This window comes from Peromyscus maniculatus, chromosome 4 (genome assembly GCF_049852395.1).
Source record: "Peromyscus maniculatus bairdii isolate BWxNUB_F1_BW_parent chromosome 4, HU_Pman_BW_mat_3.1, whole genome shotgun sequence".
Classification (NCBI taxonomy): Eukaryota; Metazoa; Chordata; class Mammalia; order Rodentia; family Cricetidae; genus Peromyscus; species Peromyscus maniculatus.
In genome coordinates, this window is record NC_134855.1 from 66,040,412 (window position 1) to 66,066,444 (window position 26,033).

The 26,033-nt window shown below is 38.3% G+C and overlaps 4 protein-coding genes across 4 annotated transcripts in view; 1 reads left to right on the plus strand and 3 right to left on the minus strand.

Annotated features, from left to right (window-relative positions):
- LOC121829088 (olfactory receptor 4C15-like) overlaps positions 1 to 26,033 on the minus strand; it is a 39,941-nt gene extending 13,908 nt beyond the window's left edge. The window contains exon 1 of the mRNA XM_076569854.1: positions 25,920 to 26,033. The gene's annotated coding sequence lies outside the window, so the exon portion shown is untranslated. The remainder of the gene's footprint in view (positions 1 to 25,919) is intronic.
- Positions 834 to 26,031, minus strand: LOC121828723 (olfactory receptor 4C15-like). The gene is made up of 7 exons (XM_076569855.1): positions 25,920 to 26,031; positions 23,329 to 23,392; positions 23,183 to 23,249; positions 9,875 to 9,978; positions 7,405 to 7,516; positions 5,914 to 6,014; positions 834 to 3,759 (listed from the first exon to the last, which is right to left on the minus strand). The coding sequence occupies exon 7, from the start codon at positions 2,619 to 2,621 to the stop codon at positions 1,686 to 1,688; it is 936 nt and encodes a 311-aa protein (XP_076425970.1). The 5' UTR covers positions 2,622 to 3,759; positions 5,914 to 6,014; positions 7,405 to 7,516; positions 9,875 to 9,978; positions 23,183 to 23,249; positions 23,329 to 23,392; positions 25,920 to 26,031; the 3' UTR covers positions 834 to 1,685.
- LOC143272923 (coilin-like) lies at positions 11,631 to 13,843 on the plus strand. Its single transcript, XM_076569856.1, has 2 exons — positions 11,631 to 12,320; positions 12,356 to 13,843. Exons 1-2 carry the CDS (start codon positions 11,632 to 11,634, stop codon positions 13,365 to 13,367), a joined length of 1,701 nt encoding a protein of 566 aa, XP_076425971.1. The 5' UTR covers position 11,631; the 3' UTR covers positions 13,368 to 13,843.
- Positions 22,007 to 23,155, minus strand: LOC102921423 (olfactory receptor 4C15-like). Its single transcript, XM_006996954.3, has one exon. It carries the CDS (start codon positions 23,057 to 23,059, stop codon positions 22,124 to 22,126), a length of 936 nt encoding a protein of 311 aa, XP_006997016.2. The 5' UTR covers positions 23,060 to 23,155; the 3' UTR covers positions 22,007 to 22,123.

A 26,033-nucleotide genomic window follows, 5' to 3' on the forward strand; every position in this document is an offset into this window, starting at 1 on the left:
AAACTAGTACAAGAGAGAGTTTATGTCTCTGTTCCTTAATGTGATATCTACACATTTTAAAACTTCCTCTGTGGTTTCTTTAATCATTAAGTGATGCACCAAATCTTAGTTCTGTATTTTTTTCCCAATAGGAAGTCTCATGTGTCTTTTGTAGTATCATGTATATTATCCCTGGCAGTTAAAATCACTGAGAAACAAATGCTATTAATATTTACCATTTTTTTTAACCATAAAATCCAGTTACTTGTTAGTGTTGCTGATTCTGAGCAGAAAGAAGGTGTTTAACAGTAAGTTAATTTTCTGCAAAGTCCTTTTGACAATATGAATGTAAGAAAACATAACCAGGAAGCGGCATAAAATGTCTATATTTTAATGATATTGTTTGATAAGTTTAAAAATGTAATTATCCTTTGTGCACACAAAGTTAAGAATCTTAAAATCACATAATAAATTGACATTTTGGAAACTAATTTTAAATCTGCTTGCTTTGGCTTCTATTCATTCTGTAAAGAGTGGGGACATGTGCCCACTATGTCACTGTCTTTGCAATGGTGTGGCTAGGACAGCAATGCCCCACAAGCACTTTTTGTTGTATGGGAATAGGAGGTCTGCAGGGGTGTTTATCTAATCAGGTCCCAGAGCTCATTGGGATAGGATAGTCCCATCATTCAAGAGAAACTACAGCTGGTCTCAAGGATTTTATCAGTTGAAGGAGTAACTCATGTTTCCTTCTAGATATGAATGGACCTACTTTAAAAGTTAGGGACACCTGGAGGTCAGGTTCTGGGTCTCTCTCCTCCTCTCTCTCTCTCTCTCTCTCTCTCTCTCTCTCTCTCTCTCTCTCTCTCTCTCTCTCTCTCTCTCTCTCTCTCTCTCTCTCTCTCCTAGCTTCTGAAGTCTCAATATGTCACTTAGAAACCTGTTTTCTCTTGGAATAACTTTATTATTTTTCTTGTCCAAATACACATTTATTTAGTCAACCAAGTTTTTAAATGAAGCATAGTATTAATAGAAAGCAGTCAAATATTTAAGACATTTTTAATATGCAATTAATAAATGAGAGGATAAAATTGAATTGCTTTTATTTTTATATAACAATGCCAAATTATCAATGCAGAGTGAAAATGTGAACCTAGAAACTTATTCACATTCCCACTATTGATGTCTTCTGTATCAAATTGTATCAAATAATGTTATTTCTTTAAAAAAAAGATCAATGCTTTATTTGCCCAAGAAAATATTAAGTTCTTTATTCCTTACATTTAACATACATTTAACAGCATGTTTTTTTGTTTGCTTATATTGCTGTGTGTGTGTCTGTGTGTATGCATGTGTGTGTGTCTGTTATACACATGTTACTGTACATAAGAGGTGATTGTTTTTTGTATCTGTGAAAATTCATGCAGAGCCAAAATATGGGGCTAACTATGAGTATTTGTTGCATTCTGCCTCATTATCTTAAAGCAAATCTCCACTGAAGCTTGAGCTTCAGTGTTTCTCAAATATATACGCTGTGAAGCTAAACCCTGGGATTGATAAATCTCCCATTGACCAGTACTAGAATAAAGTGTGCTTCCATGCTTAGACTCTCACATGAGTTCTGGAAAATAAAAATCTTGTCCTCATGTGGACAGAGCAAGTGTTCTTACCCATTGATTCATCTCCCCACCAGTGTAAAAGCAATATTAAAACCTAACAAAAACCACTTTCAATTTCTTCCACATTTTTCTCATGGCATTTATCATTTCCTTATTCCTGAATGTGTAAACCATAGGATTGAGCAATGGTGTCAGGACGTTGACAAATATAAGTGTGTTCTTCTCAAAGGAGAATGCAGACGTATCCCGTGCATATATTAATATGCACGGAACAAGGAACAAAACCACAACAGTAACGTGTGCTCCACAAGTGGAAAGAGCTTTACGGCGACCTTCAGAGCTATGGGCTCTCAGAGAGAACAAGATGACAACATAGGAGACAAGCAATAAGGAGAAGATGATGATGCAGATAGCCCCACTGCTGGCAAACACCAAAAGGACAAATATATGAGTGTCAGTGCAGGCAAGCTTTAGCAATGGAAACAAGTCACACATGTAATGATCAATGACATTGGGTCCACATAAAGGCAGCTGCAATATGAAGATAATTTGTACAATAGAATGCAAGAAGCCTCCTGCCCAGCATATTGCCATCAAAATACTACAGAGCCTCCGGGTAAGGATGGAAGAGTAATGCAAGGGCTTGCAAATGGCCACGTAGCGGTCATAGGCCATGGCTGCTAGGACAACCATTTCTGCCCCTGAGAAGAAATGAACTGAAAACAATTGTGTCATGCAACATTCAAAAGAGATGGTCTTCTTCTCACTTAAGAAGTCTATAAGCATCTTGGGTGTGACAGTAGAAGAAACACATGCATCCAGGAAGGACAGGAATGCCAAGAAGAAGTACATGGGGGAGCCCAGCAGTGCAGGGCTGTAGAGGATGGTCACCACAATCATCATGTTGCCCCCTACAGTTGCAAGGTAAACCAACAAAAAAATAACAAACAGTATTTTCTCAACTTTTGGGTTCTGAGAAAGGCCCAAGATTATGAACTCAGTGACAAAACTCTGGTTTTGCATGATTCTCAAGAAGATAGCAAAAATAAACTTTCTTCATACAAATCATCAATTGTTAAAAAATGTTTCTCATATGCTTATATTTCCATCAACAAGAGAGTCTATCCTTATGCAAATTGCCTTGATTAATTCTATTACTGTTGAAAATAAAATATTAGAAAAATGAAGGATATAGTTATATCACATAAATTGAGGAAAACATAAATTATATATTTATATAACTTTAAAAAAACCACATTTTAAGTTTCTGTTATGAACACATTTCACTTTTGTGAGAGGAGAAGTCTAGTGTAACTGTATTATCAGCTCTTGAAGTGAATATTAAAAGACATTTTATAACATTTTTAAACTACATATGAATAAAAGGCCATGGCTGAGTAGCCCACAATGACTTGTCAGAGAACTGCCTTATACAATAATAGAATAAGAGGCAAATGTACGTTTAGGTGGACACAAATCCTGGCTACCTTTTAAATTTGTTTAAAAATAAGAAATATATTGTAACCTCAAATAATAAATTATTCTTCACCAAAGAAATTCTGTGCCAGGCAGTGGTGGTGCATGCCTTTAATCCCAGCACTCGGAAGGCAGAGGCAGGCTAGTCTTTGTGAGTTAGAGGCCAGCCTGGTCTATAAAGCAGGATCCAGGAAAGGCACAAAGCTACACAGAGAAACCCTGTCATGAAAAAAAATTCTGTAAGAAGTATCTAGAGTAGAAAGAATTGATTTTTCACTTGTATTTCATTTTAAAGTGTGACCAAAACACTATAAAAAAATCTTCTTATCATCAAATCTAAGAGAAGTACTAAAAGAAATTTCTCCTGTTCTGGTCTCAACCTTCTGGACAACAGTACATGACATTATTACTATTTTATTTGTCTGACATTCTAAACTAAATATAAGACCAAACAAACAAGGAATGTTTAACTTATATGTTCTAAGACCCAGGAGGTCTCCATGGAGTCAACTTGATGACAGAGAGATTGTTTATCTTAGTTATAGCAGCACAGATAGTTGTTTCTCTATTCTCCTTCTCTGAATTACCACAAAAGCATCTTCTTATTTTGTTCCTATGTGAGTGATGAAGGTTCAGAAAGTGATGGTCCAAAACCACATATCTAAAAATTGGTGATACCACACAACTGAAAAAGAGAAATTACACATTGAATTAATTTTAGTCTTGAGACACAATTATATGTTACTTACTCATGCCTTTAAGTTGTTTAAGCAAGTATTATTTGATAAGACAAATGGTTGGAAATATGTATGAGCTTATTATAAAGCATATTCATAAACAGCCTAACTGCTCATCTCCAAGTCATGGTAAAAGAAATCAAATTGAATGTGTGAAAATGTTACTCATGGTCACATGACCTAAAAGTTATAGGTATAATTTATTCTCTTGAAAACATATCTGCTTCATACATAGTAAGTTCCTCCATATAAATTAAGGAATATTCCAGATTTTAAATTCATTTGCTCTCCTACTCACAGCTTCAAAGGTCATTTGTTTCCTCCCCTGTCTATACCATTGAATTTCACTGGAAATAATATTTTAGTCTATGAGCATTGCCGGGTTTATACATGCATATATAAAAATATACATGTGGACATCATACATTTTTGGCTAAAATTTTGTGAGTAAAAATAATGCAGTTCTATTGAAATGAAAGATTGTGGTAATTTTAAAGACAATAATTAAAATGGAACAGAAAAACATTTACTTGTGGTCTCTACACCACTCATTAAAGATGGAGAAGTTGAGTTGGTGCCTACTTAGAGCTTTCAACCCTGTGTTCCAGCATCTTTTGTACAAGAGCATACTCTGCAAGCTGTAAAATGAGAAACATAAACAGCCAGCCAGCCACAAAGTCTTTATCTACAATGGTGTACTGTCTACAAGATATGCTAGGGCAACGTTGGCACAAAGCTTGAGGGAGAAAACAACAACAACTAATTAGACTTAAAGCCCACTGCATGAGATGGAACCCATACCCAACACGGCTTCAGTGACCAAGAGCCAGAGACTAGATAGTGCAGGGACCTAGGTTAAAGCCAAATAATACTATCTAGATGATTTTTTTAATGTAGTGATAAAATGACTCTTAATGAAATTTTGCTACTAACAGTACATGAACAGTGCCTTGTTCAGCTATGAGCAGAGAAGCTTCCTCTTACAGCAGATGGGAACAAACATTATGGCTTCTAGATTAGTGCTTTAATGAGATTCCTGAGTGTGCAAGTGGGCGGGTGTCTGTTTCTTGTGCCTTCTCTTTGGCCCTTTTCCTTCTGTTGGTTTGTCTTGTCAAACTCGAATGTGATAGGTTTTGTTTTTAATTATTATATTTTATTTTGTTATACTTTAAAGTAATGAATTAGTAAATAAAAAAGAAATCCATCATAAGATGGTGCTTCTATTTAATTGAAAAACACACAACCATTTCATGATATTCTCAGAGCAGTTCCTCATTTAACAACTATAACCAAAATCTGGATCCACTCACAGACTACAACTAAAGGATTAAAACCTAACCTTAGAAGATCATATGCTCAAGTAACTATCATTTATGATAATCTGAGAAAATCATTATATAATTTATTGGTTATTATCCAAGAATAAAGCAGAATGGACAAAAAAACCTGTAATGACTAAAATTGTGGGGTGTGGTATCCATGAATAAAAATGTCAGAATGAAATTCAGTGTCTCTTACAATGATGGTATTTGGACAAAAAAGCAAAACTGCTCTAAACCCTTGAGCTATTTTTTTTCTCAGATGCTTACTCTCACTTTTTTATGGTATAGGTCAGATTATTTTATATTCCTAAATTGCCTTAAGTCTTGGGTGTCTCTTGTGCTAATGAAATTAATTTGAAGGAGTCTCTAAAGTTCCTTTGTGAATAACACATGAAAACAATGATGAACTTAGAAATGTATGAAGAGATGTTAAATGTTAAGAACAATTTGACCCCAGAGAATTAAACTGAGCAGAGAAGATAATTCTATATTTCACTCTTATTTGTGGATAGTAAAAGGTAATGATTTCTTTTCATCATATTTATATAGAGATAAATTATTTTATTTCACAAGTTACAGTAAAAAGAAGGTTTCAATGCCTAGAATATCCTGATATTCTTTATAATTAAAATATCTGAAATGATATTACAGTGTAGTTATGTTTTATGATCATATTTATAGGAGTCAGAAGATACGTGAATTAAGCACAAGCTGTAGCCTTAATCTAAATTGAATCCTGCAACATAAAAGGGATAATGGTAAGATACAAGCCTTACTGACCTGAAAGCCTTTGCCCTCAGAATAAATTGTCATTATACCAGAACTTGCTTGTCAGGCTGCAAGGTAGAGTGGCAATCAATAGTCATACTCAGCTGTGATGCCTGTGAACCACAATAATCAACATGGCAAGACATCCCTGAAGGCGTAATAAGGCATTCCTACTTCAACATTAACCAGCATCTTTCTAAGAAAATTAAGGACTAAATTCAATAGGAGGAAAATTACACCCATTAGCCAAATACTCAAGGCTAATGTGGTCATGGACTTTAGAGGAAAATCTATTACCACTGCTTTTCTAGACCAGCCTAATTCCTAACTTAATTCTAAAACTTTTCCTTAAACATGTAGATGAGTGTAGATCTCATCCCTCATCAAAGAAGGTTCTCTTTGCAGCAAATGGAGAACATTACAGAAAATTGATTAAATGTACAGATAGACTAATCATGAGGAACCCAGTCCCAACAGATACAACTAAGGTTCAGGGAACATTTCTGGAAGAGTACAAAAATATACTATACAGTAAAAACTGTAGTACAAGAAATTCTGCTGTGAAACTATGCTTCCTATTAAGGACAGAGAAGCTGCATCTATGACATCTTGGAAATATGTCTGTCTAAACAAGGCCTGAATAATGAGGAGGACACCAATACACATGCGAATGTGGAAGGAGAAATCCCATGGGCCCCACTTCTAGACAAAGAACCACAGGCAAATAATGACTGCTGAGAGAGGGAGAATGAGTCTTTCCCAGGGATGAGTTCCCAGGTTAGGTATCCAATAACGAGTGGTCAGCCCCGATATCACTTAAATACTTGCAACAATAAACAGACTGAGCAGGCTGTGTTTTTTAATTTTTGCATTTATATGTTATATAGCAATAACATTTTTAAAGGGCCATCAATTTGAGAGATTATGAGGAGGAAGACACACAAACCCTGGTGGGAGGGACATGGTAGTGGCTTGGGGGGAAAACAGGCTAAAGGGGAGTTATCTGTGTTTAACTTTGATGTGAGAGGTAAATACAATTTTAAAAGGCTAATTGTTGAAATATATCCAACTATAAAAACAATTTGTTGTTTAGATGAGGCAATCATCCCCCCCCCCTTTTTTTTGTACATCATCTACAACTGAATGCACTGTAAAGCAATGCAGCAGACTCAAGTGAAGCTATGCAAGACAACCTGGAGCTTCTGTTCTATGGTATTTGTGTTCAGCTAACATTAGACTAAATAAAATGAAGAGTAGAAATTAACAAGTTATTTGCTTTATATTGTGGGAACATCTAGGATATGATCACAATACACTGTGCAAAATTTTCAAATTAATAGAAAATACATGAGAATGTGGGTAACAAAACACCTTGATGTGTAATACTCATGGGCCATTTACTGATCTACCAGAGCACTGGGATTTTTTCCATAAAAGACAGATAGACTTTGCTCTAGTGATAAAGGGAAACACAGATGCAGCCCAGGCTGGGCACAAACTCACCATGTCATTGAATTCCTGATCTTCCTCCTTCCACCTTCAAGTTCTGGGATTATAAGCATGTGTGATCACAAACAGCATAATCCATAAATTTTATTAACATATTCTGTAAACTCTATGTCAAAAAGAACATGAACATTGATGTCAAATTTCTTTAAAATGTGCTTTATGTAAAAAATGAGATTAAACATAAAATCAATAAAAAAATATGTCTCATAAAGTCACACTTTAAAATGTACTACAATAACTTTAGCATTGCTTTTTTAATACAGTAATTTTGGAACACAAATCAGAAATAATTACAGAACCTTAAATGCATTTTTATTTTTGAAACAGGATTCCTCCTAAAAACTTTTATTCTAAATATTAAGTGAGTAGAGGAACAATCACCCAGGAATGTGATGCAGTGTGCAAAATATTGAAAAATGACAAAAATGTAAAACTTCCATAAGGGCTATGATATATAATTAAGACTATTACAAATTACTATAATATGATAGTAAAAATAAAAACCCAAAGATATGACATAAAACAGGAGGCATTTAAAATCGTTCTTAAGTGACAATGAAAATATAAGAAGAACATTAATAATTCATTCACTAACATAAATATGTACTATTTTCTATGAGATATTAAAGTGATAAATTCCATTAGTAAGAAATATGTTCTTATGATTATTAAAAACCTGAAAATTAAAAACGAAGATGACACACACAAAAGCTAATTTCCTCTAAATTTCTGAAAAAAAATATTCTTATTTTCACTCTATCCATCTGATTACCAAAAGTTGAAGTAAGGAGTTAGCTTAACAGGCATCTTATGTGGACTATTTCATTATATCATAATCTTTCCATTAACAACCATACATTGGACTTGACTCTATCCCAATTCATTGTTCTTTGACTTCAAATCCAAATTCTCACTTAGGAACAACATGCATCCTCTTTACTTATCCTAAAATATCCCATGACCTTTTCCACAGCAGCCATGGACTTGAAAATACTAGAGGGCTAACTTACCTTACTCAGGGGCACAAAGTAGAAACTGTGGTCACTGAGCCTTCTCCTAGCAGAGACCTAGGGAAGTGTGCCTCCCTGGTCCACGGTCCACACTGCCCACTATTTCCTTCCCATTCATTCAAGCAGCACAAGTAATTGGAGTGCCAATATGCCCTCATAACAAAATGACTTCATTAACTGTGAGGTACATGTAACACTCAAAATGTTCAGAGATGAATAGAGGGTTACCACTATAAATAGTTGCTCTTTAATATATTTAATATAAATGGCTACTGTTCTTACAAACGATAATTTATTGAAGTTTTGTATGAAATTATCCCACATTTTAAATTATATAAGTCCAATATATTTTTAAAATAAAGTTATTATCTACCAATAAAAGCTTCATTTTTTTGTGTTTGTAGCTAACCAGTTAGGTTTAGATCCTTGACTTTCTGGAAAATACATTCCCTTCAGACTACTAATCTTTTCTCTGTCCACAGTGTTACTCTTGATTTCCCTACATATCTAAAGTTTACTTCCTCTATTATCTCTGCAATGTAGACAAAAGAGATATTCTCTTTCTTTTTATATTTTCCCTGAGGGATTTCTGAAGCTCCTTTGATGTCTTAATGATTCTGCTCATTTTAAGAGTGAGAATGGCACAAAATTCTCGCTCTAAAGGAGTTAGAGTTTCACCCACTTAGTTTTCCTAAGAGCTTAGTGAAGAGCTCTAAGGCTTTGAGGAATGTAAGTGAATATGATTAAATCTGAAGACTTCACTTTGTGAATTAAGTCAAATTTTGTTACCTTATATTCTTCCTGTGTATTATGTGTTGCTGTGTATTTGTGGAACTAGACCTTTTTATATTTGACTTCCACAGCTTTTTAAAGATACAGTAATGCTTCAATTTATCATGTTCTTTTTTCAGCATCCTTAATAATACCTCAAAGCATCCAACCTTTCAATGCAAGCTTCAGAATGGGGAGTTACTAGTATATAAATAAACATATGTTATATTGTCATCTAGACAAAAGAAAAATAAATTTGTGCTGCAGTTCTAAATTGTTTGATTTTAATGTGAGGATGAACATTTGAAAATATTCTAAATTTTGATAAACTTTGAAAAAAACTGAAGGCTCAAAATAAATTTATCAAAAGACATTTCAAGGAGGGATGGATGGAAGGAGTTTGCACTTAACAGTTATTTGAGCACTGTGAGCACTTAAACAATTATTTACTATTCTCTGATTTCTTCATGGAACATTTTATTCACTTAATAAAAAACCAATTTTGGTAATAAAATTTTTATTAAGATAAATAATATGAGCACCAGGCTTTATAGAACTTTCACAGATGTTTGTAAAGTAAAAGGGGCATAATTTTGCTAAACAGCAGGTTGCACATAAATCCAAATGTTGAATCACTTTATCACAAACTAAACCTTTTCCATGAAGGTGCATCATATGCTTACTTTGCCTCTCTAGGTGTGACTTCTGTGAAAAATTTGAAGATAGCCTCCTTTTCATTCAGTCTTGACCAAGATTCTCCACTTGTTTCCATTTCTTCCTTCCACATCTAAGGGACAGAAGGAGAACAGCCTGGCAGTGAAGGGTAAAGAAGGTTACCTCTGCTTCTGCGATGCTGAATTCATCATGGTTGCTGAACAAAACATAAATTAAGAGTCCAAATATTCTCCTCTCACTGTATCTGGCATTTAAAGAGGTTTCCTTGAGGCATCATGAGTCTGTGAGACTAATTTTTAGTTCTCTCAGGGTTTGAAATTTTTCTGGTCCCATGAGATTCAGTGACACAATTTTGTGAAACTTTCCACTTGTTTCAAAGCTTATAATGTTTCCACGTCCATCTAAAGCTATGTTGTGTATTTTTGTAATTTGGAGAGGGTTTTATTTCCTAATAATTTCATATATTATAATTTTCAGAAAAGGTAGATTGTTCTACACTGGATGGAATACAGTGCTTCTGTGCATAAACTAGGCAAAAAGCCTTGAGTCAGAAGGAATCTATCTTTAAGGGAAATACCCATTGTTTTGTTAAACACTATCAAAGACTTCTCAGTAAAGTATAACTTTTTATAGTTTTATATTCAGTAAAATATAATTATTTTGTATATAAACATATGCGATATATAAAATAATAGAAATATTTTTACCTCTAAGTTTTGCTTTATAGCTACTTATTTTTCACAATTTCACATACTTAACCAATGAAATATGATCATCACATTGGCCACCAATATCTCTTCCTTCACCACTTCGCTTTAATGGTATCCTCTTCTCATTGTCATCTTTTCCCCCTGACAGTCATATGTTTTTATAGACCATTGAATTTGATAAGGGAGGATTGTGTGAGCACAGTTAGCACTTATTTCTTAAACTATGGGGCCACTTACCCAAGGCTACATAGGTGAAGAAAATACTGAACTACTACACTTGGAATATAAATTTAACTATCAATAACTTCTCAAGGAGGATCAGTGCTTCCTGAGGTCATCCCAAATCAATGATGAGATGACCTAATCTTACACCAGGCATGTGTTGATGTCCACAGTGAATGTTTTTTCATGGTTGCAATGTCTGTGCTACCTCTATCAAACAACTTATTATAGCATACCTATCCATCCTCCAAGAATAAGAATATTACAGTTAAACACCACAAAATGTTCCATTAGACACCAGAGGTATTAAGGTGGAAGCACATGGGAAGAGTGATGAGAGATAGCCTGCAAGGTGTTGGAGAAAGCAAAGGCAAGGGGGAAATAGTGTAATTCTATTTTTAAGAAATTTTCAAGGGACACAAACCACAGCAACAATAAAAAATAAAAGGAAAAAAAGAAAAGGGGGGAGATATGAAAAACTACTTAAATTTTAGACTTGTACTCAGTTCCATATCCTTTAGATTACAAAATATTCCCAAAAATCTATATGTCTCACGTTTACCATCTGTAAATGGTTCCAAGAGCAAAGAGTATCATTATAGTTTAAAGGGCATTGTTGTTGTTTCACAAAGCCTTCCTACAGAGAGCAGCAAGTGCAGAAGGACGTTCCAAGGAAAACAAAGCCCTACATTCACCTAAAAATTAAGTAAATCTTAGCTTCCGCTTTCATATTACAATTAAAATATTTACTAATGCTAAGCAAAATAAGTGTCATTATATTTCTAATAAAGCAATTTCTAAAATTTGTTTTAAAACATTCACTGAAGAGCAAGATGGCAGCCTCCGAGATGGTTAGGCTACGGCTTCAATTTGACTACCCGCCGCCGGCCACGCCGCACTGCACGGTCTTCTGGCTTCTGGTGGACCTGAACAGATGCCGAGTTGTCACGGATCTCATCAGCCTCATCTGCCAACGCTTCGGCCTCAGTTCCGGGGCGCTCCTGGGCCTCTACCTGGAAGGGGGGCTGCTGCCCCCCGCCGAGAGCGCGCGCCTGGTGAGAGACAACGACTGCCTCAGGGTTAAATTAGAAGATGGAGGACTCCCTGAGAATCTGGTCGTAAGCAATGGTGGCGACTCTCATTTTGTACCCAGAAAAGCGAAGAAGCGGGCTTTTAAGTTGGTGGAGGATGAAGAGACGGAACTGGGTTCCAAGTGCTCAAAGAAGCCCTGGAAAAAGCAGGAGGAGGGCCATAGTGAGAAGGCCTTGGGCCCGGAAACAAAACAGGTTCCAGATGAGATGGGGAGGGCGAGAAACAAGAGAAAGAGCAAAGTGACCGGCAGCCCAGCAGAGGAGGAGGTAGAGGCCAAAAAGAAATCACCAAAAAGAAAGGAGAAATGTGAACATAAGAAGCAGACCAAGGCCTCCAAGTCTTCCAAAACACCAGCGCCCAAGGAGTGGAGCCCACAGAACTGCAGCTCCCCCAGGGGCTCCCCCAGGGGCTCCCCCAAGGGCTCCCCCAAGTGCTCCCCCAGAAGCAGCCTCACTAAAGCCCGAGGAAAAGCAACGTGGGACCCAAAGGGAGCCCAGGCTACCTGTCAGAGTCGGATTCCGGTCCAGAGTCAGTCGGCGATGACCACTGCAGTGTCACAGTGCAGGGGGGCACCTTTTCCGAGAAACTGTCAGCTGAGCTGTTGAAAGATGGGCCCGCTACAAAAACTGCAGCTGCCACCAGACAGTCCTCAAAACCTGCCTTCGCCTTCAGCTCCGGCAAGGGCAAGGCCGCCCGAACCTCCTCATCCAGTTCAGACTCCAGTTCGGAGTCAGAGGACCAGTTTGTGGTGTCCCAGAACATCCCCGAGGGCACATCGGACTTCCTAAAGGCAGCAGGCCTCTTTGCAGGGCAAGGGTGTCCAGAGCTGATGGTGCAGACGCCGGGAATTATGGGATGGAAAACTGACTCAAGCAGAGGCAGGCAGACGGCTGGTCCTTCTCCCAGTGTGCCTGTCTCCAGCAGTTTGGGAAGAGGATGGGGACGAGGAGAGGACTTCTTGTTTGGGAAGGGACTGAGGGGCCGGGGTGTCCGGGGCCGAGGTCGAGGCCGAGGCCATGCTATCTCCTGTATCTTAAATAGAAGCTCTGAGAGCCAGAAACAGAAACAGTTAAATGACATCCTAACGAACTCATCCATTGTGATCCAGAATCCTGTAGAGACACACAAGAAGGACTATAGCCTATTGCCACAGTTGGCAGCTGCCCCTCAAGTCGGCGAAAAGATTGCATTTAAGCTGTTGGAACTCACGTCGGACTACTCCCCTGATGTCTCTGATTACAAGGAAGGAAAAATATTAAGCCACAACCCAGAGACCCAGCAAGTGGATGTAGAAGTCCTCTCATCCTTACCAGCTCTGAAAGAACCTGGGAAGTTTGATTTGGTCTATCACAATGAGAACGGAACCGAGGTGGTGGAGTACGCTGTGACGCAAGAGAGGAGGATCAGTGTGCACTGGAAAGAGTTGATTGATCCGAGACTGATTATTGACTCTTCAAATAGCATCTCAAGTAAATAGCTTGTCTGCACATAAGCTCTGACCTCATCGCCTCGAAGTCTATAAGGATTGTTTGTGACCATGACCATAGCCTGGAGTTGTAAGAAGATGATTAAATGTCATTTGGACTCTCTGTTATCTTCACTTTACCATATTAGAAAAAGAGATCTACCTCATCGTTTAGAGACATGGGTGTTAGTTTGTGGACCTTTATTTCCCTCAGGCTAAGTTCAGTAACCCAATTGAAAGCGCGGTGTTCCCTGTGGGCGGACCAGTATGGCAGGGCGCTTGCCTCTCTTCCACCTGTCAGACCACAGTAGCAATCGTCAGTAGGAGTTTACAGTACCACTCGCAAGATCGTGCTGTGCATCTTGTTTTTTAAGTCACATTTCCAAATACTAAGGCATGTTTCTTGACTTATTTTTTTACCATGTGAGTTGTTCTGTTAAGCATGGAGCATCTCACGCATTCTGAATGTTTTATACTTGTCATCCTCAAGACTTTTTTTTTTTTCTTTTTTTTTTTTTTTTTTTTTTTTGTTTTTTGAGACAGGGTTTCTCTGTGTAGCTTTGTGCCTTTCCTGGAACTCGCTTTGTAGACCAGGCTGGCCTCGAACTCACAGAGATCCGCCTGGCTCTGCCTCCCGAGTGCTGGGATTAAAGGTGTGCGCCACCACCGCCCGGCCCATCCTCAAGACTTAATGGAGTTGGATTTGTTGCAGGTGATGAGTTAAGGAATCCTTTCCCATTGTTCCAGCTGTAAAATACAGGGTTCTCAGGGCCTGTGTGTGTAGAGGGCAGTGGGAGGACAACCTCGTATTGCCTGGAGGACAGTTGGCCTCCCACTGCCAGAGGGCTGGCCATGAACCTCAGACTAGGGGCAAGTGACCTTGCCACCAAGGATGCCAGGAGTCTTGGCTCAGTGTGCTGAAGTGAGGATCTTGAACAGAAACTTCCTTTTCTGTTATTATTCAGCAAAGCTAAACGCTGAATATAAACTGTGCAAATTGCTTTAACAAAAACTTAGATTCCTCCTTCAGTTTTGCAAATTTTTAAATAAAATCATACTGAACTCAATTTCCATGCTGAGTTATCATGTTTGAGTCCTACAAATAGTCATCATGGTTTTATAATCATTTTTATAACAAGGCAGCTTGCTTTGCACCTGGGAGGCCCAGACAGGAAGTTTAAAAGTTCAGGGACAGCCTGGGCTGCATAGTGGGATAGTATCTGAAAAAAATTGTTGTTGTTATTATTATTATTATCGTTATTATTATTGCTTTGACCCATTCTGTTGTCAAAAAGTGTGGTTCAGTGGAGTTCCATACAATCTGGGAGCTGTTGGATCAATGAAGATGCTGTTTAATTAATCTGTATAATGGGAAAGTATGTCAAAGTGTGTATTTGCCGATTTGTAGTGATGAGTTTTACTCTAGGAGGGCAGCTCAGCCCTAAGTGGTGGGACTTCAGCAGTGAGCCTTTGTATAGCATGCTGTCTTTACATGGCTTGGAAAACAGATTGAGAAAAGTAGTCAGTATTGACTGGGCTCAGAAGTGTGGACCTCAGGGTGTGTTTTCAGATGTAATCAGCATATGAACTGCCCTTCCCTCTATGCTGAAAATAGAATGCACAGAAAGATGAAGTCAGTTAGGGTTCATAAGCTGCTTTCTGAAAAACACAGGAGTTTAGAAAAATAAGTATATCATGTCCAATGAATTAAAATTTGTTTTATGAAACCTTTGCTTTATTTGTATATACACAGCCATGTGAGGACTGGGTCCCCTGTAAAGTATTTGTGTGTTTCTTCATAAAGGACTGGAAAGATGGCTCAGTGGTTAAGAACACATACTGCTTTTATGGAGGACCTGAGTTAATTCCCAGCATCTGATGCCTTGAACACCCACTTATGAGTACACCCCCCCCACACACACACACATACACACAATTTAAAGTAAATCTTTAAAAAATAAAAAATAGCTAGGTGGTGGTGGCGCACACCTATGGTCCCGGTACTCGGGAGGCAGGGCCAAGCAGATCTCTGAGTTCAAGGCCAGCCTGGTCTACAGAGTGAGATCCAGGACAGGCACCAAAACTACACAGAGAAACCCTGTCTTGAAAAACCAAAAATAAAATAAAATAAATAAATAAAATAAAAAGTAATTTTTGACACAGTCTAGCTATGTCTAGTTCTAGGCCCTAGCTGGCCTGGAACTCTGGCTTTGTAAGCCAGACTGGCCTCAAGTTTACTGAGATCTGCTTGACTCGGCCTCCTAAACACTGGGATTAAGATGTGAGCCATCATGTCTGGCTGAAAATAAAGTCTTTAAAAATCAAAGTATGGTGGAGAGGAATAGGAGTGGCGACCTCTGACCTTTTTATGCACTCATGTGCGTGTGTGTGCACACACAGAATCACTTTTATGATAAATGAATTATTTCTCAGTTAAAAAAAAGGCATGTTGCAGCTGCATAGCGATATTGCATTAACATAAAGGAAATGAGCAAATTCCTCAGAAAACACATTAAAAAGGACATAAGAACAAATTAAAAATCTGAATTTTTTAATAAATACTTTATTTACTTTTATTTTATATGCAAAAAAAACATTCACTGAAGTGTATAGCAAGATAATGTTTCATTATCACAAGGGATATAATTTCAAATTAATTAGAAGATGACTGACCTAACACAAGGTCCATTCTGAGTTTAATCTTTTAACAGTAAAAAAAAGTAGTTGCAAGTTAAGTTAAATACAAATAAAATATGTTATTTAGATTGCATAATCATATGCCAGTTCTCTTCACTATCTTGACTACTGAATACAGAATAAAGCATTATAGCAGAATCAAGTGAATCCATGTAAGTGATATGATGGAACCTTCTGATCTATCTTATTTGTGTTCATCTGAAATTAGATCAAAGTCAAGAGTGCTAAGGATGAGAAAGTAAGTGATCAGCCCTACATGGGACAATTATGTTTCCCCTACACCATTACCAATGCTCAGAGAATAATATGGAAGAGAAGGAGGAAAATGTAATAGCCAGGGAATCAGAAGGAGTGCTCTAAAATGTTTTGTGGACATGATGTAGCTATTATCTTCATGAAGTCACAATAACTGTAGTTACTGCAAAAGATAAACAAAGACAAAATCCTGGACTGAATGTAGAGGATCATTTCCAGGCCCCTGTCATATTGAAGAGGTATTCACCCTTGAAGTTCCTGGGGGATGAAAAAAACATTCTTTACTAAGGATCTGACCACTAGTAGATTACCAGCAGTAGATGCTCCAGTAGCTGGCACCATATACAGGTGCGTATGGACAACATGGGTATATGAATTTAGCTGATTATCAAAAAGGAAGAGATTTGTCATTCTAGGAAGGGCATATGACAGTTGATACTGGAGGAATTTGAAGAGAGGAATGAATATAGAAAAGTTTATATTTAATTGTATACATGTGTGAAGTTTTTGAATATTTATAAAATCATAAAATATGTTAAAATTAGGCCAAATATGATGATTATTAGAAAAAAATTATTCATTTCCTTTTCTCAAACTGTCAAAAAATAGCTTTGTGTGTTATGCATTTGTCACAGAAACAAACTAAGAGACTGTTCAAGTCTATTCTGTACGTTCTTCTCTAATGTCTTTAAGGTGTCAGGTCTTATGGTGAGGCCATTGATCCATTTGGATTTAAGTTTTGTGAAGAGTTCTAGATTTACTTTTTTCTGCACATGGCTATTCTGTTGTGCCAACACCATTTGTTGAAGGTGCTATATTTTCTCCAATTGTTGGTCTATGACAAAAATCAGTTGATTGTAATAGAGTAGGCTTATATGTATATATTCAAATCTATCCCACTGATATATGTATCTGTTTTTATGACAGTATTATTAATTTTTATTGTATGTCTGTGTAGTATAATTTGAAAAGACAAGTGTGGTATGTATTCTCTAATAAGTGGATGTTAGGTTTAAAGCCTTCAAAAGACATAGTAAATCTGTATAGCCACAGAGTTTGGGTATAGAGTTACAGACTGAGAGACTACTGAGAGTATAACGTTAATTAGAATATATAGTTATTGAAAGATGGAATAGAAAGAATAAGATAATTAAATGAAGAGGGGGAGAGGAAGGAGTAGTAAGGGAGATAATATAGGGTTGAACAGCTAACACCATGGGCCATTTGAGAGGTCACATATAAACCTATTACTGTAGAATCCTCTCTCTCTCTCTCTCTCTCTCTCTCTCTCTCTCTCTCTCTCTCTCTCTCTCTCTCTCTCTCTCTCTGTGTGTGTGTGTGTGTGTGTGTGTGTGTGTGTGTGTGTGAAATTAGTCTAAATATAATCAATAAATAATGAAGGCGACAAAGTCACAAGGCATCTCTCATGATCAAGTGAAATAGCCAGTGCCAGAAATGGGTCATATCTAATTCAGTTGTTGGATAAAATTGCCCCATAGAAACACCCAAACAGGTAATTGACAAGGCCATTGGTTCCTTTCTTCAAATGTATGGTAAACCCCTGTTCCTAAAGACCATATTTATGTATTTCATTGAGGATGGAGAAGTTGAGCTTGTAACTACCAAGAGCCTTCACCTCTACTGAGTAGGGTTCATAATACTGAAAGGTAGCCTGTACACTAACAGAAGAGAAAGTTAACCACTAATCCAGCTACAAATAAATCTACAGTGGTGTCCTGCCTGCAAGACACTAGTTCAATAGTGACACTAAAGTTGTGGGAGTAACTAACCACTGTTTGAATGGATTTCAGGCCCACTCCATGAGATGGAACCCATGCCCAACAATACTTGGGTAGCCAAGATCTTGAGATTAGATAACAGAATAGTATGGTTCTGCTCACAAAACTTAGAAATGAAATGACTCTTAATGACATGCTGCTAAATCCATAGATGCATCTCAGTCAGCCATCATAAGAGGCCATCCTCTTGCAGGAGACAGTAACTATTACAGAGATCCACAACTGGGCAATGTTCAGACAGTGAGACATCTTGACACTCTCAATTCTAAGTGGGGTGTCTTCCTCAAACCTCTCCCCTCAAGGAGGATATGGCAGCTATGCAGAACAGTCAGAAAGGTTGTAAGATCCAGTGGGACTGAATGACAACAAGGAACACACCCTTCCAGAAACAACAGGACTAAGACACATATGAAGCCACTGTGGCAGCATGCAGAGAGACATCAAAGGTCCAAGGCAGATGGCATGCCACTGCTGAGAAGTGAAGTGGACAAGAACCCCCATACCTTATTAGGAAGCTATCTCCAAATGACATCTGCTCACAAAGGAAATCAGTTTTCTCCAGTGGAGTCTCACTGGATATACATAACACACTTACATGGAAGCCCTGTGCCCAGCAATAATGGTCAAAACAAAATGAACTCAATGGTATATTTTTGAAGACTTTTTGTCTCATATACTTTGCTTGGTATTTTTTAAAAGGTTTTAATGATTCTATGTGGATTTCACATCGTGCATGATCCCCTTAATCTTCCTGTCCTTTTATATCTATCTACCTGCCCTCTGCCCTTGCACCATCCCCCACAAAAAAAAATTAAAAGAAAAATCTCATCATGAAAGCTGTAGTGTGACACAGTGAGTCACACAGTAAATCCTTTAATACATAATCTTTACTTAAAGATATTCATTGCAAAGAGTCATTGGTCTGGTTTGAGGCCTCTGGTTTCTCATACAATATTGATACTGGGCCCTCACTGAAACTCTTCTTGGATATCCTGTTGCTGCCATGTGTCATGGAGATCCTGCAGCTTTGGATCCACAGGATAGGCCATTTAACATGCTCTAGCAGATCATAGATAGGGTGGATATTGCATTGGGCCAGCTCATCATTCTGGGACTGGGTGGTTGTAGGGTGGGTCAGTCTGCCAGTTGTCCCCATCCTCACCACCAGGGGGAGCTCTATAGCATTGTCTCATCTAGTCTACCCATCTAGACTACTCATCTAGTCTATACAGCAAGGAGTAAAACTGGTTCTTCTGTTTTCATGCCCTCAGGGATGGCTCACCCACACCTACACCACCAGGGCCAGCTCTACTGTTTTGCTCAGGCAATGTGCAGGGGCTGCTATCCAAAGTGCTGCAGCTCGTGAGGGGCAGGGACATGTTTCCTGCTCATGATCTCATGGCCTGATCTCCCACATGCCACAGGCAGCAAGGGGCAGAAGAGTGGAGAGGGTATCTCTACTCACTCACAGGACCATATGTCAGATGAGGGGCAGAATCAGCTCTCCTACTCTCAAGCCCTCAGGGCCAGCTCACCCACACCCCTGCCAACAGAAAAGCTCTACCATACTGCCCAGGTGAGGTGCAGGATGTGCCCATCTGAATGCTGTTGCCAGTGAGGGGGCAGGACCAGCTCTCACACTCTCAGGTCTGAGGGCCCAGCTCCCCAGCCTGCCACAGATGGTGAGCGGTGAGGGGCATCAGGGAGTCATCTCTCCATGACCCATGCTCGCATTCTTGGGGCTGCCTCACCTGAGCCCCTGTTGACAGGGTCAGCTCTACTGTGTTGCCCATATAACGTTGCAGCAGGGCCCACTTTCCCAAGTGCTGCAGTTGATGAGAGGCTGGGTCAGCTCTCCCACTTGCCACAAGTGGTGAGGGGCAAAGGGAGGGCATCTTTCCCTTACCCACACCACCACAGGGCAGATGAGGAGGACAGGACCAACTTTCCCACTCTAACACATTCAGTGCTAGCTCCCTGGCACCCCTACACCACCCCCAATCGCCTAACCCTCCCTAAACCCCCACCACTCCCTCCTCCACCACCCACCGTGAACAAGGAAAGCTCTATTGTAGGGACCATGTGAGGTTCAGGACCAGTTCTCCCTAGGGTTGCATCCATTGGGGCGGGGGTGGGGGGTGGAGGGTGGACAAGACTGTAGAGACCTATCTCTTCAGACTTTGATGGTAACAGGAGCCATGGACATCAACACAGACAGAAGCTGCAGCAGGGCCACAGACCCAGGCATAGGCCTTGGAAGCAGCTGAGGCCAAGACATCACCATGGCCCAAGGTGACAAGCAGGCCACCTACCTCAGTCCACTCTTCACCACCTGCCTTCACCACTTCAGATCTCCCTCTCTCCACAGGACATGAACCATTCTCTTTCTCTCTCTCTCTCTCTCTCTCTCTCTCTCTCTCTCTCTCTCTCTCTCTCTCTCTCTCTGTCTCTCTCTCTCTCTCTCTCTCTCTCTCTCTCTCTCTCTCTCCCACCCATACCCCACCATATATTTGCTCACACAATAGTGCCTGCCTGCCTGGAGCTACAAGGGGACCAGGTTGGAGAGTGTTATCACCTCACTGCCAGGGCAGGTCATCCTGGCAGGGGTGTGGGTCTTCTACTCAGTCTTAATGATGCTGGGTAAGTCTTTTGATTTTTGTGTTTTTACGCATTTTATGTGTCTGTGTGTGCCTGTGAGTTCCTAGTGCTTTTTCTTTTCTTTCCTTTTTTTCTGTTTGTGTTGTCTTATTCTCTATTTTAGTGGCTTGTTTGTTTTCTGAAGAAAGAGACAAAGAAGTCACGGAGTTGCATGGGTGTGGGGGGTGCTAGGAGAAAATAAGGGAATGGAAACAATAATAATAATATATTATATGAAAAATTACTTTTCTACAACAGGAAAAGAAGTCACATGTACAGGAATGCCTAGAGCTCAGGTTCTGTTTCAACATCTCTCTGTATTTCTAAGTTCTGGAGTCTCAGGGTATCATTTAGAGACTTGTTTTCTCTTGGAATGATTTCAATATTTTTCTTCTCCCAATTTCAAATACACATTTATTTTGCCAACCATTTTTAATGAGACAATGGGAATAATAAGGATTCAAATAGTTAAATGTTCTCAAATATGTAATTAAATAAATGAGAGTATAAAATTAAGCTGACTTTCACTTTGGTAGAAGAATCTTGAATCGTCTTTTCAGAGTGAAGGTGTGATCTCAGAAACATAAATTCTCACTCCCTCTATTTATGTCCTCTGTATCTAAAGATGCCATCCATCTATAGATTCTAGAATGTAGTATTTGTCCAATAAAACATTGACTTCTTTACTATTTTCATTGAGTTTTTCAGATGTACTTTTTGTTAGTTTGTGTTGGTGTGTATGTTATAAACACATGTGAGTACATGTGAAGGGTAAATAGTATGTGTGCCCATTAACATTGATACAGAACCAAAAGAAGTCACTGGCTATAACCACCTTTTGCTTTCTACCTTATTTTCTTAAAACAAATCTCCATTGAACCTTGAACTCACTGTTCATCAGATAAATTCACAATGAATTTAAACTCTGGGATCACAAAACTCCTGTGCACCAGTACTGAATTAAAAATGTGCTTCCACCATGTTAGCAATGGCATAAAAGTTTCTGGAAAGTAATTCGCAAATCATCATGTTGACATATCAAGTTCCTTCATCCAATGAGAGTAGAATATTGTAGTGGGTAGCTGTTCCAGCTTTGCCCTGGAAGTACTACCCCCACTGAAGCTTCTGGCAACTGTCACACCTAGAAGGGGGCCAAGAAGGGGCTCTTTAGACCTGAGATCTGGAAGTGCTGGCTGTCTTGGTTCCTGGATCCTGGACACTGGATGTAGACCAAGCAGAGTTCCCCAGAGAACACCGCTGGACTGCACTTCACCTCTCCTGGACCCTGTAACCTATCCCTTTACTTGTAAGTTACCCCACAAAATAAACCTCCCCTTTAACTATGTGGAGTTGCCTTAATACTTCCACCAATACAATATTTTAAAATTGATCAGAAACCACTTTCAATCTCTTCCACATTTTTCTCATGGCATTCATCATTTCCTTATTTCTGAAAGTGTAAACCATAGGATTGAGCAATGGTGTCAGGACATTGACAAATATAAGCATATTTTTCTCAAAGGACAATGCAGATGTAGGTCGTGCATATATTAATATGCATGGGACAAAAAACAAAAGCACAACTGTAATGTGGGATCCACAGGTTGAGAGAGCTTTACGGCGACCTTCAGAACTGTGTCCTCTCAGAGAAAACAAGACAACACCATAGGAGACAAGCAATAAGGAGAAGATGATGATGCAGATAGCGCCACTGTTGGCAAACACCAAAAGGACAAATATATGAGTGTCAGTGCAGGCAAGCTTCAGCAACGGAAACAAGTCACACATGTAATGATCAATGACATTGGGTCCACATAAAGGCAGCTGCAATGTGAAGATAATTTGTATGATAGAATGCAAGAATCCTCCACCCCACGATATTGTCACCAAAATACTACAGAGCCTCCGGGTCATGATGGAAGAATAGTGAAGGGGCTTGCAAATGGCCACATAGCGGTCATAGGCCATGGATGCCAGGACAATCACCTCCGCCCCTGTGAAGAAGTGGACTGTAAACAGTTGGGTCATGCAACATTCAAAAGAGATGGTCTTCCTTTCATAAAAGCAGTCTAGAATTATCTTGGGTGTGACAGTAGAAGAAGTGCATGCATCCAGGAAGGACAGGAATGCCAAGAAAAAGTACATGGGGGAGCTCAGCAGTGCAGGGCTGTAGACGATGGTCACCACAATTACTATGTTGCCCCCAATAGTTGCAAGGTAGATCAACAAAAATACAACAAATAGTATTTTTTCCACACCTGGGTTCTGTGAAAGCCCCAGGAGTATGAACTCAGCGACAAAGCTCTGGTTTTGCATGATTCATAAGAAGACAGTGAAAGTAAACTTTATTAATATAAAATTCTCAATTACAACAAAAAATGATGCTTATAAATTTATAATATCACCATCAAAAAGATGGTACATCCTTATGAAAATTACCTTGATTGAGTCTCTTTCAACTGAAAACAAAATACTAGAAAACTTCTGAAGGCAATTGTTGTGTAACCTGAAGAATTGAAGCAGAGGTGAATTATTAAATTATTGAAAGTAATCACAATTCTAACACCATACTCAAAGACACTTACTTGTGTGAGTGGTAATAAATAGCTCATCTTTGAATTATCAGCTTTTGAAAATCTGCCGAGTTTTCTTTAAGAGAAAAATGAAAACAATATTGAAACTATAACCTAGATATTAACCAACGACCTGAATATATAAATCATGACTGTAATCTTCATGGAATGAGACAGTCTGAGCAGCCTGCACTGACTTTTTAGAGCACTGCCTTATACACCACTAGAGGAAGAGCAAAGTGTGCTTTTGGGTACACACAAAACCTTGGCTACTTATTAACCTTGCTTCACACTAGGAGGCAGATTGTAACCTCAAATGAATTATTATTCACAAAAAAATTCTGTAGGAAGTGTCTAGCACTACAAAAGATGAATATATTGAAAGAGTTAAAAATTTCACTTCTACTTCATTTTGAAGTGTGACCAGATCAATAAGAAAAATAGGCTGTCATCATCACACAAATACCAAAAAGAACAACAACAACAACAAAAACTCATAAATCATAAAGAAGCAAACACAGAAAATGTTACTGTCCAGGTCTCAAGCTCTTAGTCAACAGTATGTGACAGAGGTTATTGTTATAATTTTTATGTATTATTATATATATTATATAAAGTTATATAATTTTTATAATTTTTATTTTTACAATATTATGATCTAAGTTACAAGACCAAACAAGGAATGATACACCTGGGATTTTAAGTAACATGTGCTCCAAGACCCTTCAGGTCTCTGATGAATCAACTTGTTGAACAGTGAGATTTTTTTTTCTTAGCTGCTAGTGGATATATATGTTATGATGGATATTCTTTCTGTTCTCCTCTGCATTAACACGAAAACATCTTCTTATGTTCTTTATATGTTAATGATGCATCATGACAGGGGAAATAGTAAATGTTGAATGTTCAGAAGTATATGGACCAAAAACTCAACATATGAAAATTCATAACAACATATATCTGCAGAATAGAAACCATTCTCTGAATTTGAATTAGACTCTTGAGACTTAATTATTTGCTACTTAATTATGTAATGTTTATCTGTTAAACAACTATTGTTTGAAAGGTTGATAATAAAAATTGTTGAAGATTTGTGTGAAATTATTATAAAATGTTCATAAAGTGCTTATATGCCCATCTTTAAGAACTATGAAGAAAGTCAAATTGAAATTGTTAAAATGTTACTCATAGTCACATGATCTAAAAATTCTACATGCAATTCATTTACTTGAAAAACCTATCTGTCTCATTCATAGGCAGTTCTTTAATAGACACTAAGGTAATACTCCGTCTTATGGAATTATTTCCCTCCTTGTCATGACTTCAAAGAGCATCTGTTGCCTTTCTTGTCTAAACAACTGAAATCTCTTAATAAATATGACCTTTATGCATGAATGATTCCAAATAAATACATGTATATATACATATATATATATGTGTGTGTCCCTATACATATTTGTTATTTCAAATCTCTGAATAAAAATAATGCAATTTTATTGAAAATGTGATAATTTTGATGACTGCAATGTAAAAAGAACAGAAATAGCCAGTCAGTGGGGGCACATGCCTTTAATCCCAGCAGTTGGGAGGTAGAGGCAAGCAGATCTGTGTGAGTTTGAGGCCAGTCTAGTCTACAAAGTGAGTTCCAGGACAGCCAAAGCCACACAGAGAAACCCTGTCTTAAATAACCAAATAAATAAATAAATAAATAAAAGAACAGAAATAAATTTACTTACTAATGAGTCTATCATGTGATGCTGCTTGTATTTAATTTTAAGTAAACAACCATTCCAAGGTGTTCTCAGAATAGTTACTCACTAGAATCTATAATCTGAAATCTAAATCTTTTCAGCTGCTACTACCAAAGAAACAGGAATAAACTAACCTTATAATGTCATTGGATCAGACAAACGTTATTTATGACAGACTGGGAAAATCACTATACAATTGTCGTCTAGCCATAAAGCAAGATGGACAAAGAACTGTAGTAACTAAGAAGACCATAAAGCATGGTTACCCTGCATGAAATGTCAGAGGAAAACTCAATATCTCTTAATAGGATGGTATTTGTACAAAGAAGAAAAACTTTTACAAAGTTATGAGATATTTTTCCTCAAGTCTAGATCCTTATCTTTTTCTCTGGCACAGGTCAGGATATTTTATACTCCTAAAGTTCTGTAATCTTTCAGTTTCAGTTGTGCAAATAAATTTATTTGGAAGGGATATCCAAAGTCCTTTCATGAAAATAATGATAGAATTAGAAATGTAAGAAGAGATGTGAAATAGAGATTACCCACAGAAAGGCAGATAGAAGATCTTTACATTCTTCCTTTCCTCCAAATCCAATTCCTCAGTCTCATGCCAAGTTCTATAGTATACCACCTCTGCTGCCTCCAAGTCCTTTCTGCCACTACCTGTAGAAGATCACAAAGATCTTCTCCTATAGCCTCCTTCAACATCCCATTCCATTGTCTCAGCCACAAACTCCCAGAGACATTCCCTAGTAACCCACTGTCCAAAGGAAAGAGTTAGGCAATCTTCACTATCCTTCTTCCCTTTGAAATCCAATCCACCAGTCTCATCCAAGCTCTGTTTCAGGATACCTGCCTTAGCCTCTCTTCCCTCTGTGTCCTCATTTTCATGGGCTTATGCAGATCCTGGTGCCATACCTGGCTTTTTCCCTCCTGTGGACTCCCTCAGACAACTCCTTCTAACCC

Excerpts from the sequence above, each read along its gene's own strand:
- LOC143272923 (XM_076569856.1), top strand. The coding sequence starts at position 11,632 with ATGGCAGCCTCCGAGATGGTTAGGCTACGGCTTCAATTTGACTACCCG. Across the intron at positions 12,321-12,355 it reads TCCCCCAAGGGCTCCCCCAA|GAAAAGCAACGTGGGACCCA; the intron begins GTGCTCCCCCAG and ends CTAAAGCCCGAG.
- LOC102921423 (XM_006996954.3), bottom strand. The coding sequence starts at position 23,059 with ATGCAAAACCAGAGCTTTGTCGCTGAGTTCATACTCCTGGGGCTTTCA.
- LOC121828723 (XM_076569855.1), bottom strand. The coding sequence starts at position 2,621 with ATGCAAAACCAGAGTTTTGTCACTGAGTTCATAATCTTGGGCCTTTCT.